Here is a 16,424-nt window from a genome sequence, read left to right as displayed (position 1 = left end):
CAAAATGCACATACTTTTTTGACTCTGGAAATGATGCTTGTATAGAGATCCTAATAACATGGGAAAATAATTAGGAATAATGTTAAATAAGAACATTAGATATTTTTTTGGAAAAAGGTACCTTGAACAGATGGATGGATGAATATATACATACATACATACATACATACATAGATGTTATGAAAAATAGGTAAATTGAATCTGTAAATGACCTTGGGCAGTATGGCCATTTGTGCACATGTACCCTAAAACTTAAAGTATAATAATAAAAAAAAAAGAAACTAAACAACAACAACAAAAAAAGAAAAATAGGTAAATTAACTGAATGTGCAATATGATCTCAAATATTATAAGAAACACACACAGAAAAAAATGGAAGGAATATGCCGATATATTAATGCCTCTGGATGAGTTTATGAATGATTTTTTCTTTTTTATATCCCTGTACTTGACATATTTTCTACAATAAGCATGTTTTATTTTACTATATTTTGTTTTATTTTGAGATGGGGGTCTCCCTATGTTTCTCAGGCTGACCTTGAACTCTTGGGCTCAAGCAATCCTCCAATATCAGCCTCCTGAGTAGCTGGGACTACAGGTGCACACCACTGCACCCAGCTGCGTGTGTCATTTTGATATCGATGGAAAAAATAAATAAAATGTTTAAGCCAAGGAAAACAAAAACTAGGTTGAAAAAGAAGGCCAAAAGGGGACACAAGCCCAGAGTGAAAGACAGACACCCCAGCAGTCACCCTCAGAGCAGAGGGAGAATATTGAAAGTATTACCACCAATCTGATCTGGCACTGACTATAAACTTGCAGATTGGCTCTCTGGCTCTCCTTCCATCATCAGTTGGCCAGAATATATTGTCGCTAATGCAAGACAAAAAGAGATGATGAATCACAGAGACCTAGAAGTTTCCAAAACCACAGAAGAAAAATGTAAAATGCTAAAAACATAAGGCCAGGCGCGGTGGCTCAAGCCTGTAATCCCAGCATTTTGGGAGGCCGAGGCAGGCGTCATGGTGTGCGGCTGTAGTCCCAGCTACTCAGGAGGCTGAGGCACGAGAATTGCTTGAAACTGGGAGGTAGCAATTGCAGTGAGCCAAGATTGCGCTACTGTACTGAAGCCTGGATGACAGAGCGAGAATCTGTCTCAAAAATAAATAAATAAATAAATAAATAAATAAAACATGAACTGCTGTGGAAGAACCAGAGAGCCCTAAGGCCTCCTGTAAATGACTACAGCAGGATAGTTTCCCTGGTCAGCATGCAGCCAGAAAATCGAGTTTGGCTTGATGCCTTCATCACAAATTTGGTCCCCTGTAGCCTTGACTATGAAGCTTATCATAAAATAATTAGGTTTCACTGGGGCCCGAACAAAAGCATCTTGGGAATTTAACAAGATTAAAGGTTGCTTTGTTGCTGTGGGTATGATTTTTTTTTTCTTTTTTCTTTTTTTTTTTGAGACGGAGTCTCACTCTGTCACCCAGGCTGGAGTGCAGTGGCACGATCTCGGCTCACTGCAGCCTCCACCTCCTGGGTTCAAGCAATTCTCCTGCCTCAGCCTCCTGAGTAACTGGGATTACAGGTGCGCGCCACCACGCCAGGCTAATTTTTGTATTTTTAGTAGAGACGGGGTTTCTCCATGTTGGTCAGGCTGGCTGCTCTCAAACTCCTGACCTTGCCATCCACCTGCCTCAGCCTCCCAAAGTGCTGGGATTACAGGCATGAGCTACCGCACCTGGCCATATGTAAATTTTAAACATGTAAACCAGTACTGTATATCTTTTATAGATATTTACATCTGTAATAATAATATGAAAACGTACCTAGGAATGATAAACACCAAATTCAAGATATTGGTAATCTCTAAGGAGGGAGAAGACTAAAATTTTGGAGTACATAAAGGGGTCTTGATTATATACATCGTATTTCAGTTCTTAACATGTTCTCTTCTGGTCCCAAGGCCAAGGAATTCTCAACTGAAATCTCAGTTAGAACGTGAAGGATGCTTCTTGGGACTGGGAAGAGATTTTCCGTAGGCCAAATTTAACCTCCCACTAGAGATAGTTGATAATTCTACCACATTTCATAGTGAAGCATCAGGAAGACAGGACTGAAAAGGCAAGAAGGAATGATGCAAAGTGCATAGTCCAAAAGATAAGCTGGACCTAGGTTTGCCACTTTGTCTAAGTAACTGAGAATTCATTCTGAGATCAAAAAATCAAAATAATGTTCACAGCAGCATTGTTTATCATTGAAAGCAAACAACCTAAATGTCCATCAACAGGAGAATGAATAAATAAATTGGAATGTATTCATCATATAGAATATTTTATGCATATAAAAATGAATTAAAACATATGAAGTAGAACTAGCTAGATAAATAAATCCTAACATATTATATTGAGGGGAAAAAAGCAAGTTGCTGGAGAATGTGTACCATATATATATATATATATAAATTTTCTTTTTTTTTTTTTTTTTTTTTTTTTGCGACCGAGTTTCACTCTTGTTGCCCAGGCTGGAGTGCAATGGCAAGATCTCGGCTCACTGCAACCTCTGCCTCCCGGGTTCAAGGGATTCTCCCGCCTCAGCCTCCTGAGTAGCTGGGAGAGTAGCGTTGGCCCAGCTAGTTTTTGTATTTTTAGTAGAGACAGGGTTTCTCCATGTTGGTCAGGCTGGCTGCTCTCAAACTCCTAACCTTGCCATCCACCCGCCTCAGCCTCCCAAAGTGCTGGGATTACAGGCGTGAGCTACCGCACCTGGCCATATGTAAATTTTAAACATGTAAACCAATACTATATATCTTTTATAGATACTTACATCTGTAATAATAATATGAAAACGTACCTAGGAATGATAAACACCAAACTCAAGATATTGGTAATGTCTATGGAGGGAGAAGACTAAGATTTTGGAGTACATAAAGGGGTCTTGATTATATAGATTGTATTTTAGTTCTCAACACGTGAGGCAATATGGCACAATTTTAGGATTTTGTAGAGCTAAGTGGTGAGTCCAAGATTGTAATGTTATAGTCCCTGTACTTTCTATTTGAAATATTTCATAATATAAAACAAAGTATATTTGAGGCCAGGTGCAGCAGCTCATGCCTGTAATCCCCACACTTTGGAAGGCTGAGACAAGAAGATCACTTGCATCCAGGAGTTTGAGACTAGCCTAGGCAACAAAGTGAGACCCGTGTCTCTACAAAAAAAATAAAAATTAGCTGGGTGTGGTAGTGCACACCTGTAGTCCCAGCTACTTGAGAGGCTGAGGCAGGAGGATCGCTTGAGCCCAGGAGGTGGAGGCTGCAGTGAGTGGTGATCTTGCCACTGCACTCCATCCTGGGTGACAGAGTGAGACCCTGTCTCAAAAAAATAGAAGGTATATTTGATCAAAGTTTTATATTCACAGTAAGCAATAAGAACCCTAGGGACAGAGAAGGGTGGATGTTCCACCTAAACACTGTGCTTTCGTTCCATCAACAATGAAACATCCAGGAAAGGAAACAACAAGTGACTCTAGAAATTCACTAGTTAGACAGAATCTCCTTGGGAATGATTTAAAGAGGGAAAATGTAAGAAAACCTGGCAAGACTAAGAAGAGTCCTCAAGTGCAAAAAAAGTATAGTTGACAGTTAACAGAGACAGATCATCCTTACCAGCCTGGAGGAATATTGCAGAGGAAAGAGCTTAGGATCTTGAATACTCTCTTATCTCCTGTATTTACCACCATTTCCTCTCTTGCTGAACATTCCTAGAAAATGGAGAGGAGTTTGTCACAGCTGCTGTTTGATGATAGCCATGGAGAATGACAGGGGCCCCAAGGCAGATGGCATCAACCTCATCAAAGACCAAAAAACAAATAAACAAACAAAAATCCCTCTGGTAGGCAATGAAACACCACAAAAAAAGCAAGGGCTATAGATGATATACCAAGAGCTACAGATGGATGAGGTTGGACAAGTCACATAACCTCTGTGAGTGTCAGTTTCCTCATCTGTTTGTTGTGAGGAATAAATGAAATAATGCCTGTAAAATGCCTGTCAGGTAGGAGTCACTGAAAGGAACAGAAGTTCCATTCCATCCCCCTAAGGAAAGACAGGGAATGGCCAGAATCTTCCTAGCCAATTGAGTAGTGCTTTCAAGGAGAAATCAAGAGAAAACACTACTTCTTGGATATTTTGGCTAAGTAGTCATTTGAAGTACAGTTGACTGGTTATTTTATTTTAAGTCGTATCTCATAGACTCTTCCCATTCATAGGCTGGCTGTGTAGTTTTCTGAATTTTGCTCTGGTATTCTTCTTCTTCTTCTTCTTTTTTTTTTTTTTTTTTTTTGAAACTCCAGGCTGGAGTGCAGTGTCACGATCTTGGCTCACTGCAACCTCTGCCTCCCGGGTTCAAGCGATTCTCCTGCCTCAGCCTCCTGAGTTGCTGGGACTACAGGCGCCTGTCACCACGCCCAGCTAATTTTTTGTATTTTTAATAGAGATGGGATTTCACCATGTTGGCCAGGCTGGTCTCTAACTCCTGACCTCAAGTGATCCGCCAGCCTCAGCCTCCCAAAGTGCTGGGATTACGGGCGTGAGCCACTGCGCCTGGCCTTATTATTCTTAATAGTATTTTATCTTATGAGCGAAGATAAGAGCCCAAGATGGTTTAGTTTACTGATTCTGCAAGTGCTATTTCTATTAATTCCTTGGCATACTGCAGTTTGTATGATGGCTGAACTCTTGTTAATAAGCTTCGTCTTTCTGAATTCTGTTGCTCCATAGGGAGCTGGGAGGCTGCAAAAGGTGGCCCTGTAAAAATCTTTGCATTTATAATTTAATAAAGGGAACATTGTAACACTGGAACTCCATATTTTAAATGAAGAGCTCTGTGTCTATTTTTTCTCCTCCCCCATTTCTTTCTTTCTATAAACAACAGTGGTGTGTGTGTGTGTGTGTGTGTGTGTGTGTGTTTGAGACATTCAGGTCACTTCCATTTCCACCCTTCACCCTGAGTGGAGCTCAGGGTCAGCCATCATTGTGCATATTTTGTGGTCAAACCGACTCTGTAGGCTACTGAAATTGTTTAAAAAAAATTGGGGCCTTTACTGGCCAGGCACGGTGGCTCATACCTGTAATTCCAGCACTTTGGGAGGCCAAGGTAGGCAGGTCACCTGAGGTCAGGAGTTCAAGACCAGCCTGGCCAACATGGGGAAACCCCACCTCTACTAAAAATACAAAAATTAGCCAGGTGTGGTGGCACACGCCTGTAATCCCGGCTACTTGGGAGGCCAAGGCAGGAGAATTGCTTGAACCCAGGAGATGGAGGTTGCAGTGAGCCAAGATCGTGCCACTGCACTCCAGCCTGGGCAACAAAGCAAGATTCTGTCTCAAAAAAAAAAAAAATGGGGCCTTTCACAATAAGTACCCACAGAAGCTTTACCCTCTAACTACTTTTTAACTCAGAGCTGTGTGTTACACACCAACCTTCTGGAGGACTCAAAAATGGATCCCTTTCCTTTCACATTATTAAGTGATGGACCAGTGGCACCTAAGGAAGAGCTACCACATTTTCAGGCTGTGTGAGTCTGGACTGGATCACAAGAAATAGGAGAAAAGCAGTCAAAGAAGGTGGTACCAAATCATGGCAATTCTGGTAGACCTCTAGCTCAATGATCTAGAGGTGGAGGCCATTTCACCTTTTGCTCAGAGGGGCGATGGCTAGTGAGAGACTTGCTTACTTCCTCATAGTCAGAGCAGCACTAAACCCTGCCCAAACACAGATACTTGAGAGAGAGGAAGACTTCCTCTTGTACAAACTGGATTTGTTCTAAAACAGAAAAAGAGTAGAGGCAGCTTCCAGAAGGACCTGTCTTATAGGAAGTAAGAGCAGGGGACAAGAATGAAACAGATGGTGGGTCTAAGCAGGGAATGTATCCACCAAGAGCCTGCAACAAAACTAAAGATAAAATGTTGCCTGCGATTTATTCGGCTAAGAGAAGTACACCAGACGTGGTTTGTTGGGATGCTTCTGACCCCATTTACTGGTCATGGTACTCAATTTATTTAGGGTTTTATTTTTTATCCTGTAATTTGAGTCTTTGATTGTGAAGAGGTACTTAATTATAATTTGCCACAAGAATAATTGTGGTATGATTACAGGGATCTCAATGAGTTGGTAGTTCCTGAGAATAGAGTAGTATTATTTGGTTACCACTACTCCTGAGTAAATGCATAATTGTAATGTTAAAATGAACCTCTTTGAGTTTAGAGCTAAAACTGAGTGTTGGGAAGGGCTGATTGTAAACTCATCAATTTGTCACTCCAGTGAGAGACCATTTAAACCAGGGAGTCAGGGTGTGTGGCAGGGTGGAGGGAAAGGTTTGCACTCTTGCCCAATTTTTCTCAAAATCTAATTTACAAAATATTGAATTAATCCACCTCCAGAAGATAGTGGCATACACATGGTAGATAAGTGGCAAAGCGATCTTCCAGAACACCCCTGGTGTTCCTTTGACCTATTTTCGTCTCCCCAGCATGAGAATAGAACCTCCTACACCACAGGAAAGAGCAAAATAACAGTGTGGATAGCCCCCAGGCTTTGATAAAATTCACTCCCTTGCTTTCCTAGTGTGAGCAATAATCTGCTTAAAAAGTAGAAAAAAACTGCTGGCTTTATTCATTCTGCTTCCACGGTGCCACCAAAAGCATAAGGAGTTTACTTAAAAATAGACAAATTCCCACTCCCACCCCCCCACCAGAGGAAAAATCCCTACCACTAATTAAACTTGAGTGGAGGGCTGGTGGTTTTTTCGTTACTTACTTAGTGTTTTTTTGTTGTTGTTTTTGATTTTGTTTTTTGAGACGGAGTTTTGCTCTTGTTGCCCCGACTGGAGTATAATGGCACAATCTCGGCTCACTGCAACCTCCGCCTCCTGGGTTCAAGCGATTCTCCTGCCTCAGCCTCCCAAGTAGCTGGGATTACAGGCATCCACCACTATGCCCGGCTAATTTTTGTATTTTTAGTAGAGACGGGGTTTTGCCATGTTGGCCAGGTTGGTCTTGAACTGTTGACCTCAGGTGATCTGCCAGCCTCGGCCTCCCAAAGTGCTGGGATTACAGATGTGAGCCACCGCGCAGGCCTAGTGTTCTATTTTTATGACAGCATTTGTTTTCACTTTATCTTTCCAACGAAAGTTCGGAATTAGTAATAATATTACACTGTGCATAAACTGTAAGTGAATAACTGATATGAAGTGTTGCTTGGTGTGAATAAAAAAGCCAGTGGTGACTTTGGGAACTTTATTTGTCTTTCTGTGTTTCAGTTACCTAAATTGAATCCTTCTGGAGTATTGTAGGTTTGGGGAGGCTAAATAAGTTGTGTTTCATAAATGAACAGAGGTGGCATCTATATCAGTAAGACAGTTGCATCACTTTTGCATGATGCTGTCTAAAAGAACTAATTTAAGCTAAATGGGGAAAAGGTCAGAAAACAACAACTACCCCCCCCCCCCCACCAAAACCCACCAAAAAAAAATTATGTTTTCAACTTTAGAACAAAGCTTCTATCCTTTGTAGCTCAGTCAGTGGGTGTGGGCAAAATCAGTTGGGCAGCAGTTAGTGTGTGTCCAGAACTGCAGGTGCAGCCTCCATATCCTTATTAGTTCCCTTGGTTACAGACCCCAGTGGGACAATGTTTGAAAAATTATATTCACCGTCTAGGAAATTGGGAACTGAAAGTCCGATATCTGCCTCAGTGGAGTTCTGGCACCTGCATTATCCCTTCTGGGTATATCAAGATCAACAGCTGCACAGATACTTTTGCTTTTCACAGATTCTACACATATCATATAAAGGTGAATAGTGTAAAGCTACCTCTACACCTTACCAAGCACACAGGTGCGTGCCATTTAACATCTAGAGCATTCCATTGCCTTATACAAGAACTCAGTTTATATGAGCTCACAACATCGAACCAATCCCCCCCCTAATTCAGTGTGCATCCATTATACCTGAAACCTGACAGAGCTGGGGGCTGTGGGAGGAGGTTGGTAGGAAGAAATTATTTTGTGAGCTGTGCACATTTTTGTTCCATTTGAAACTAGGTAGCTAGGCTGAGGGGGAACCAAGAGGGATGAGGATTAATGTCCTGGGTCCTCAGGAACTTTCATTATCAACAGCACACAGGTGAACTCCAGAAAGAAGAAGCTATGGCCGCAGTGATTCTGGAGAGCATCTTTCTGAAGCGATCCCAACAGAAAAAGAAAACATCACCTCTAAACTTCAAGAAGCGCCTGTTTCTCTTGACCGTGCACAAACTCTCCTACTATGAGTATGACTTTGAACGTGGGGTAAGTTTCTCGACTATGAAACCTGAGTTTCAAGATATCAAGGACTTGGCCTTAGATCTTTCTTGGGGAAGAGGTAAATTTTCGTTGGTAGGAGGAGGGGAGTAGAATGGACCTAAGTTCTTTCAAATTCAGCAAAATATTTCCTAGCCTATAACTAGCTAAAGCCGGAAAGTCAAAGGTCCTAAGAAGCCACAAGGAAAATATTACCATGGAATCTTGGAATTGATGAGCACTCATTAAATGATTGTTGAGAATGAAATCGAAGAGTTGGAAATTGCTTCCTTACTTCCTATGAGGAAGGTACATACAGTCATTCACTCTTCCATGGTATTTGCCCTCCATTTGGTAGTCACAGATTTATAGATCTGGAAGGATTTTTTTTTCTTCCCCCACATGACAGGTCCTGATGTAGCCTGTGGGTGCCACCTCACTTTGTTGAATGATTAGATAACAAAATCTAATCATCTGGTTGCTTAATCCCTCTTAATCTTTCTCCGTTTTCTTCCTCATTCTATTTCTCAGAGAAGAGGCAGTAAGAAGGGTTCAATAGATGTTGAGAAGATCACTTGTGTTGAAACAGTGGTTCCTGAAAAAAATCCTCCTCCAGAAAGACAGATTCCGGTAAGAAGAGACCAATGTCTGAGATGGGGAACAGCAGATTTGAAGAAATTTGCAACATTTAAATTCTCTGTAAATAGACTGGTGATGCTGTGCAACGTGGAACACGGTCAAGTTTCCTTTAAAAATTCTTCACTCTACCATATTGGTTATAAAGAATCTTAGCTTCTTTCCTTCATATTCAGAACATCTCACTAAACGTGGAAAATGTGTTAACACAAACTTTTAAATGATGCTATATCTAGTTTTCAAACTGGTCAGAGATCATTGGTTTTATTCCCTCAGTTCTCTCAGGATCAGATTTAGAGGCTTAAGTAAGTCTGAATGCCATAATCCTAGGGCTCTGAGTCACATGATATCCTTTAATACCTTACTATTTATTATCTTCTCACTTTCCAGAGTGAGAGACATAAAACCTACTGATTTTTGAGTTCACTTTTAAAAAATATATATCAATTTCAGTATTTTCTTTTTTTCTTTTTTTTTTCTTTTTTTAGACAGAGTCTCGCTCTGTTGCCCAGGCTGGAATGCATTGGTGCCATCTTGGCTCACTGCAACCTTCACCTCCCGGGTTCAAGCGATTCTCATGCCTCAGCCTCCCAAGTAGCTGGGATTACAGGTGTGCACCACCATGCCTGGCTAATTTTTCATATTTTTTTAGTAAAGACGGGGTTTCACCATGTTGGCCAGGCTGGTCTTGAACTCCTGGCCTCAAGTGATCCGCCTGTCTCAGCCTCCCAAAGTGCAGAGATTACAGGCGTGAGCCACCCACTGGGTCTGACCATTTTCAGTATTTTCTTGATCACAGGAGAATTGCGTATTTATTACAGAAACTCTGGAATATATAAAAAATACAAAAAGATTAAAATGATGCATAATCCTGTTACCCAGTTAAAACAACTATTAACATATTGGTGTACATAGACTTACAGATGTTTTTCTTCACTAAGAACACATACGCATACACTTATATATATGTTATATATTTAAAACATAGACTCATAGTACACATCTTGCTTTGTAACGTACTTTTTCAATGTAACGATATGTGGGAAACTTTTCCCCATGACAATAGATATTCTTTAATAACATGATTTTAATGACTGTATGGTATTCCCTATTATGGATGTATTGTAATTTGTTTAATCTCCCATTATTACACATTCAGTTTGTCTACAAGTACTTGATAGTATAAACCATGTTGAGAGGAACAATCTTGCATACATCTTTCTGTACTTTTTTTATTCTTTTCCTTATGATAATTTCCTAGAAGTAAAATTTTGTTCTTCTCTTTAAGAAAATCTGTGCACTTTGGTTATTTTTATCTTTTTATTTCATTTTCTAGAAGTGGAATTGAATTTCATACACACCTACAAGCTATGTATGAGAGTGCCTGTTTCTGTACATTTTTTCCAACACTAGATATTTTGTTATTTTTATTATTATTATTATTTTCTGAGATGGATTCTCGCTGTGTCGCCCAGGCTGGAGTGCAGTGGTGCGATCTCTGCTCACTGTAACCTCTGCCTCCGGTTCAAGTGATTCTCCTGCTCCAGCCTCCTGAGTAGCTGGGACTACAGGCGCCCACCACCACACCCTGCTAATTTTTGTATTTTTAGTAGAGATGGGGTTTCACCAGGTTGGTCAGGCTGATCTCAAACTCCTGACCTCAAGTGATCCTCCCACCTCGGCCTCCCAAAGTGCTGGGATTACAGGCGTGAGCCACTGTGCCCAGCCCAACACTAGATATTTTAAATATTAGTTAATTTGACAGCCAAGAAAAATAGCATTTCAGGTGGGGCGCGGTGGCTCACGCCTGTAATCCCAGCATTTTGGGAGGCCAAGGCAGGCGGATCATGAGCAGGAGTTTGAGACCAGCCTGACCAACATGGTGAAACCCCGTCTCTACTAAAAATACAAAAATTAGCTGGGCATGGTGGCGCGAGCCTGTAATCCCAGCTACTCAGGAGGCTGAGGCAGAAGATTCCCTTGAACCCAGGAGGTGGAGGTTGCAGTGAGCCGAGATCGCACCACTGCACGTCCAGGCTGGACGACAGAGCAAGACTCCATCTCAAAAAAAAAAAAAATAGCATTTTATTGCTAACTTATTTTGCAATTTCTTTTACTCATAAAGTTGGTCTACTGCTCATTTATATTTTATTTGTGAATTACCCATTAATTTCTGGTCCATTTTTTACATTGAGATGTTTACCTCATTTCTAATACTTTTAAAGAGATCTTGATATAAGAACATTTATCCTTTAACGGTAAAGTATGTTGAAAATGTTCTTCAGTTTATCCTTTATCTTTCAATTTTGTTTATGATGCTTTTTGCCATATAGGGATTTAAAGTCTATGTCATCAAATTAGTTCAGGTTTTTCTTAATAGTTCTAAGTTTCATCATTATATTAGAAAAAGCTTGCCTCCCACAGGATTATATAAATAATTGCTTATATTTACTCTCAGTCATTCATAGTTTCATTTTTTATATTAAGCTCTTGAATCCATCTGGAATTTTCTTTGGTGTATGGTGTAGCATAGCTACCTAACTCCTCTCCTCCCCACAACGTTAGTGGTTAAATATTTGTCCCAACAACAATTTTTTAGAAACCTCCATTTTCCCAATGATTTGAAATACCTGAGTCTCTCTTGACTGGGTATGTGTTGGGTCATATTGGATATGTGTCCCTATTGGCCTATAGAAAGTAATCACTAAGAATCAGCCTTGTCTGTGTAGGAGAAACTTCTGAAGCCACAGCAAAAGGCTTCTAGTACCTAAGGAAATTCAGAAAAGAGCAATGCATCAACCAATAACCATTTTTTCTTATTTCATTACAGAGAAGAGGTGAAGAGTCCAGTGAAATGGAGCAAATTTCAATCATTGAAAGGTTCCCTTATCCCTTCCAGGTGAGTTATTTTCTCTCACCAAATCTTGAAAGGCCCCTATAACACAATTAGAAGGGGTGGTGGGGTGCAGGGCAGACGGAAGGCTACGAGGACCCAGTGAATAGAAGTTGAGGTGGACAAGGATGCTGAACCAAGAAATGAGACTGGCATGGGCTAAGAATGTTTGCTTTTCTATTTACCTAATCTAACATAGTTTCTTTTAGTCTCCATACCTCAAAAAGAATACATAGCAGCACCAATTCTATCATAGTGTGTCTTGTCTATGATAACTGCATTGAGAAAGATGCTCTGCTTGTTGAGTGAGCATTTCACTTCCTTCTGGTTCTGACTATCTATCTAATAGTGGTCATGTGGGTTGAAAAGATAGAAAAGGGGAGTAGTATTAGGAAGTTCAGTATGAGGAAGACTTATTAGACTTACGCATAAACCTAAATTCTGTTGTAATCTGGAAGAGTTGAAGTGCCACATATGCATCTGTTTAGGAGAGCAAGAACTACAAATTTGGTCTTCAGTTTGGCTTGCTTACATCCTGAGAACTCTGTAGGCCACATGTCGTGAATATAGCAGCCTCTGCAACAGTGAAAGCCAGAAAAGGAAGTGGAAAGTCTCAGGGGAGGGGGCTTTCTGTCATGGATTTATGAGCACAGCAAGACTAACAAGCAAAAAGAAAAATGTAAAAGGATCTTGTTCATGTCCCTGACTATATCGAAGTTACGAAACCTTTGAAAGAGGGGTATTTCAGACACAGTTTTTACTACCAATGTCTTTCAACAAGATGACATTGTTTGGCTGCACTAGTGAACAATGCTGAACAGCAGATAATTTTAAATTAATTTATATTTGACTTTAGAATTTATTATGTGATGTCTATAAACTCTGTGAGGGTTGGAACCACATCTTATATATTTCATGCATCTTCGTAACACCTAGCATGATGCCTTGTACATGGTTAAAAAAATACTATTTGACTTGATGATATTGCTTATTGTATACCTTACCCTTTTTGAAGTAGGTTTGTAGTTCCAAATTTGATTTATTTTGGCTAATATTGGTGAGGGGAGGCCACTAGGTAGTGGAGGTGGAGGTAATTAGCCATGAATTAAAATTTTACTCCATATTATCCAAGTGAATAACCCATATGTACTAATCAAGACTTAATTTATATAGATTATCACTTCAATTCTCTTCTATACAAAGTCAGAATTAAATAATAAGATAAAATACCCTTTGTTGGATAAACAAAAATGTTATCTCCAGCAAGGGCAGACGGAGACCTTATAAAATAAGTTTATGCATGAATTGAAGCACAAGTCAGGAGGACCTAAGAGTATGAAAAATTCTAAGAGCTTTTAAACGCTACATTCCTAGATATGAAGAGTTCAGGAATCCTTCAGATAGTTCACATAACCTGAACACCACTGCTGACTGAAGATTCTGCCTTTCTTTGTTTTCTACAATAAATATACAAATTGTCCCCTAAGATTAGTACCTTCAAGGTCTTTCTCCTTTTTTCTGAATCCTAACTGCTGAAGTCTGTGTTTTCATCGACCCAGGTTGTGTATGATGAAGGGCCTCTCTACGTCTTCTCCCCAACTGAAGAACTAAGGAAGCGGTGGATTCACCAGCTCAAAAACGGTGAGAATTATTTGGAAAATAAATGTTTCCAAAGAAAGAAGGAAAGGAAGGAAGAGGCGATAGACGGGAGGAAAAGGAAAGAAGGAAGAGAGAAACGAGAAAGAAAGAGAAAGGAGAAACGTAGAGAGAAAAGAAGAAAAAAATGGATAGAAGGGGAGAAAAGAAAGAGAGAGGGAGGGGAGGAGGGAGACAAGGAAGGAAGGAAGCAAGGAAAGAAGGAAGGGGATGAGGGAGGAAAGAAAGACAAATAACAAAGAAACAAAGGAAAGTTTGTATTTTGTTTCAATATTAGTAATACAATTGAGCCTAGTATTCCATCATATGAATAAAAGATAAAATATTAGACTAAGAGTTTCCCAGTTCTATCACTATCTCTCTAGTGCAATTTTGTAATTTTAGGCACCTCCATTTCTCTATTTATTAAAAAAAGTCCCATTTTTTGCACTGAATACAAGGGTGGTGTGGCATTCAATGGTTATGCAATATTTAGAATCCTAAGTATAAAATACCTAGCTCCAAAAAATTAAATAGATGATGTATGAGAGTGCTTGAAGTCAGAGTCAGAGAACCTGGTTTCAAGCCCTCTTTTACCACTTACAAACTGGGTGATTTCTGGCAAGAAGGCCAACAAGCTTCTTTGATGCTCAGTTTCTTCTTCTCAAAGGAGAATAATGGTAATTCATGCCACATCTACCTCTGGGGTTGTTGTAAGGATCAAATGAAGTAATAATACATGTAAAAGCACATGGAAAACTGTAAATCACTGTATACGAAAGCACTGTACATCTCTTTGTTGTGGATAAATATTTCCCAAGGAAATATTTCATATTCCTTGCTTTGTGAGGACCTAAACTTGAACAGTTTCAGCATTTCACATCAACCATACAGTGTGTTCAGATAAACTTGACTGTAAATGCTTGCAGCACAGGATGCATGCACACATATTTGTGTGTATATATAGCCACATGTCAAGTGACTGAGAGATTAACTGGTTGAGTTGACATCAGGAAAGGCTGCCTAGAGAAACAGGAAGGATGGCAGACTGATAATGGTATGGTTGGGTTATTGCATGACAGCCCTTTGTCTTAATAAACATTTAGATTCTGATACTCACTGGATGGCTATACCAGCCTTGTACACTCCCTTGAATGCAAGTTTGGTTGGTCAAAATTATATTAGCCAAGTCTTTCAAACTGAAAGGGAACGGGAGGAACGAAGATGAAGGATCATCTATTCAATTATTGCTATGTGCCAGACATTGAGCTAAATACCTTGTATATATTATCTCATTTAATTTTCACAACAACCTTGGCCTAAAAACAACAACAATGATAACTAACACTTAATGAGCACTTACTATGTAGCAGGCTCTGTCCCAAGTGCTTCAAATGTATTACTTATTTGATCTTTGCAGTAGCCTTAAGAAGTATGTATTATTCCTCTATTTACAGATGAGGAAACTGAAGCTCAAAGATGTTATGTAACTTGCTCATGGGCACACAGTGAATGGTGGAGCCTGGATTCTTATCACATCCCTGTGTCTGTATGACTCCAAAGCCCAAGCTCATTGCATAGTTTTGCGCTGCTTGGTTTCCAAGTCCAGAAATTTCACATGAAGTTGGTTGCAAAATATTCTATAGTAAAGCTATGTTGAATATTACAAATAGGTGATATCCTGCAATACACAGTTCAGTTCTTGACATATTTTAAAATAAGGGGTCTGCTTTAGCCCTGGGGCTACAAAATGAGCAAACTCTTTAATACTGCTTATTGTGATACAGGCTCTTCTTTAAGTTCTTTACATATATTAACTTTGTATTAACCATATGAGGCAGTTATCTTGTCATCCCCATTTTACAGATAAGAAAGCTGAGGTACAGAGAGGTTAAGTAACTTGCCCAAAGGCCCTCGGTTAGTAAATGGCAGGCTCAGGCTTTGAATTCAGGCCCCAGACTCCATGTCCTGAACCAATATACTATCTCCAGCCACAGAAATATTTGCAGAGACTGGGATAAGAGCTCTGCAGGACATGTATACTTGTACTTCTTTAGTTCTCTCCACAATGCCTCATACAGCGCCTTGCACACAGAAAGGGATCAATAGTTGTGTTAACTGATTTATCTGTGGGAATAAACAACCATCACCAGCTTGGGCTCCACATCGATAAATGGCTAGGTTTTAGTCTGGAAATGGGGGAATGCAAGGCAGACTAGCTGAAGGAGAAATAAGGGAGAAACTGGCATGCTCAAGTTGGTCACTTCTTTACACTTCATATACTAATTTCAAAACCAGTCATAGTTTAGTCCAACAAATATTTATTTATTTATTTATTTTGAGATGGAGTTTCGCTCTTGTCACCCAGGCTGGAGTGCAATGGCACGATCTCAGCTCACTGCAACCTCCGCCTCGCGAGTTCAAGCGATTCTCCCGCCTCAGCCTCCCGAGTAGTTGGGATGACAGGCGCCTGCCACCATGCCCAGCTAATTTTTGTATTTTTAGTAGCGACAGGGTTTCACCACGATGGCCAGGCTCGTCTCAAACTCCTGACCTCAGGTGATCCACCCGCCTCTGCCTCCCAAAGTGCTGGGATTAAAGCATGAGCCGCCACACCTGGCCCAACAAATATTTATTGAATGTCCACTATATTTAAGGGTGAGTAATGACCGAAGATAAGGATATCCAGCTTGTGAGCTTGTGAGCTTTCTTTTTTTTCTTTTTTTTTTTTTCTTGATATGGAGTATCACTCTATTGCCCAGGCTGGAGGAGAGTGACGTGATGTTGGCTCACTGCAACCGCCGCCTCCTAGGTTCAAGCAATTCTCCTCCCTCAGCCTCCCGAGTAGCTGGGGACTACAGGCGTGCACCATCATGCCCAGCTAATTTTTGTATCTTTGGTAGAGACAGGGTTTCATCAT

At 40.3% G+C, this 16,424-nt stretch overlaps 1 protein-coding gene across 1 annotated transcript in view; it reads left to right on the top strand.

Moving 5' to 3' along the window:
* The window catches only part of BTK (Bruton tyrosine kinase), a 36,857-nt gene that overhangs the window by 2,814 nt on the left and 17,619 nt on the right, over window positions 1-16,424 (top strand). The window contains exons 2-5 of the mRNA XM_019019211.4: window positions 8,179-8,349; window positions 8,872-8,970; window positions 11,807-11,875; window positions 13,429-13,510. Coding sequence (XP_018874756.1) covers window positions 8,209-8,349; window positions 8,872-8,970; window positions 11,807-11,875; window positions 13,429-13,510 — 391 coding nt within the window. The 5' untranslated portion in view covers window positions 8,179-8,208. The remainder of the gene's footprint in view (window positions 1-8,178; window positions 8,350-8,871; window positions 8,971-11,806; window positions 11,876-13,428; window positions 13,511-16,424) is intronic.

The sequence above is a fragment of the Gorilla gorilla genome, chromosome X, assembly GCF_029281585.2.
Source record: "Gorilla gorilla gorilla isolate KB3781 chromosome X, NHGRI_mGorGor1-v2.1_pri, whole genome shotgun sequence".
Lineage (NCBI taxonomy): Eukaryota > Metazoa > Chordata > Mammalia > Primates > Hominidae > Gorilla > Gorilla gorilla.
Note: the sequence above shows the minus strand (reverse complement) of the source record. Positions and strands in the feature narration are given on the sequence as shown.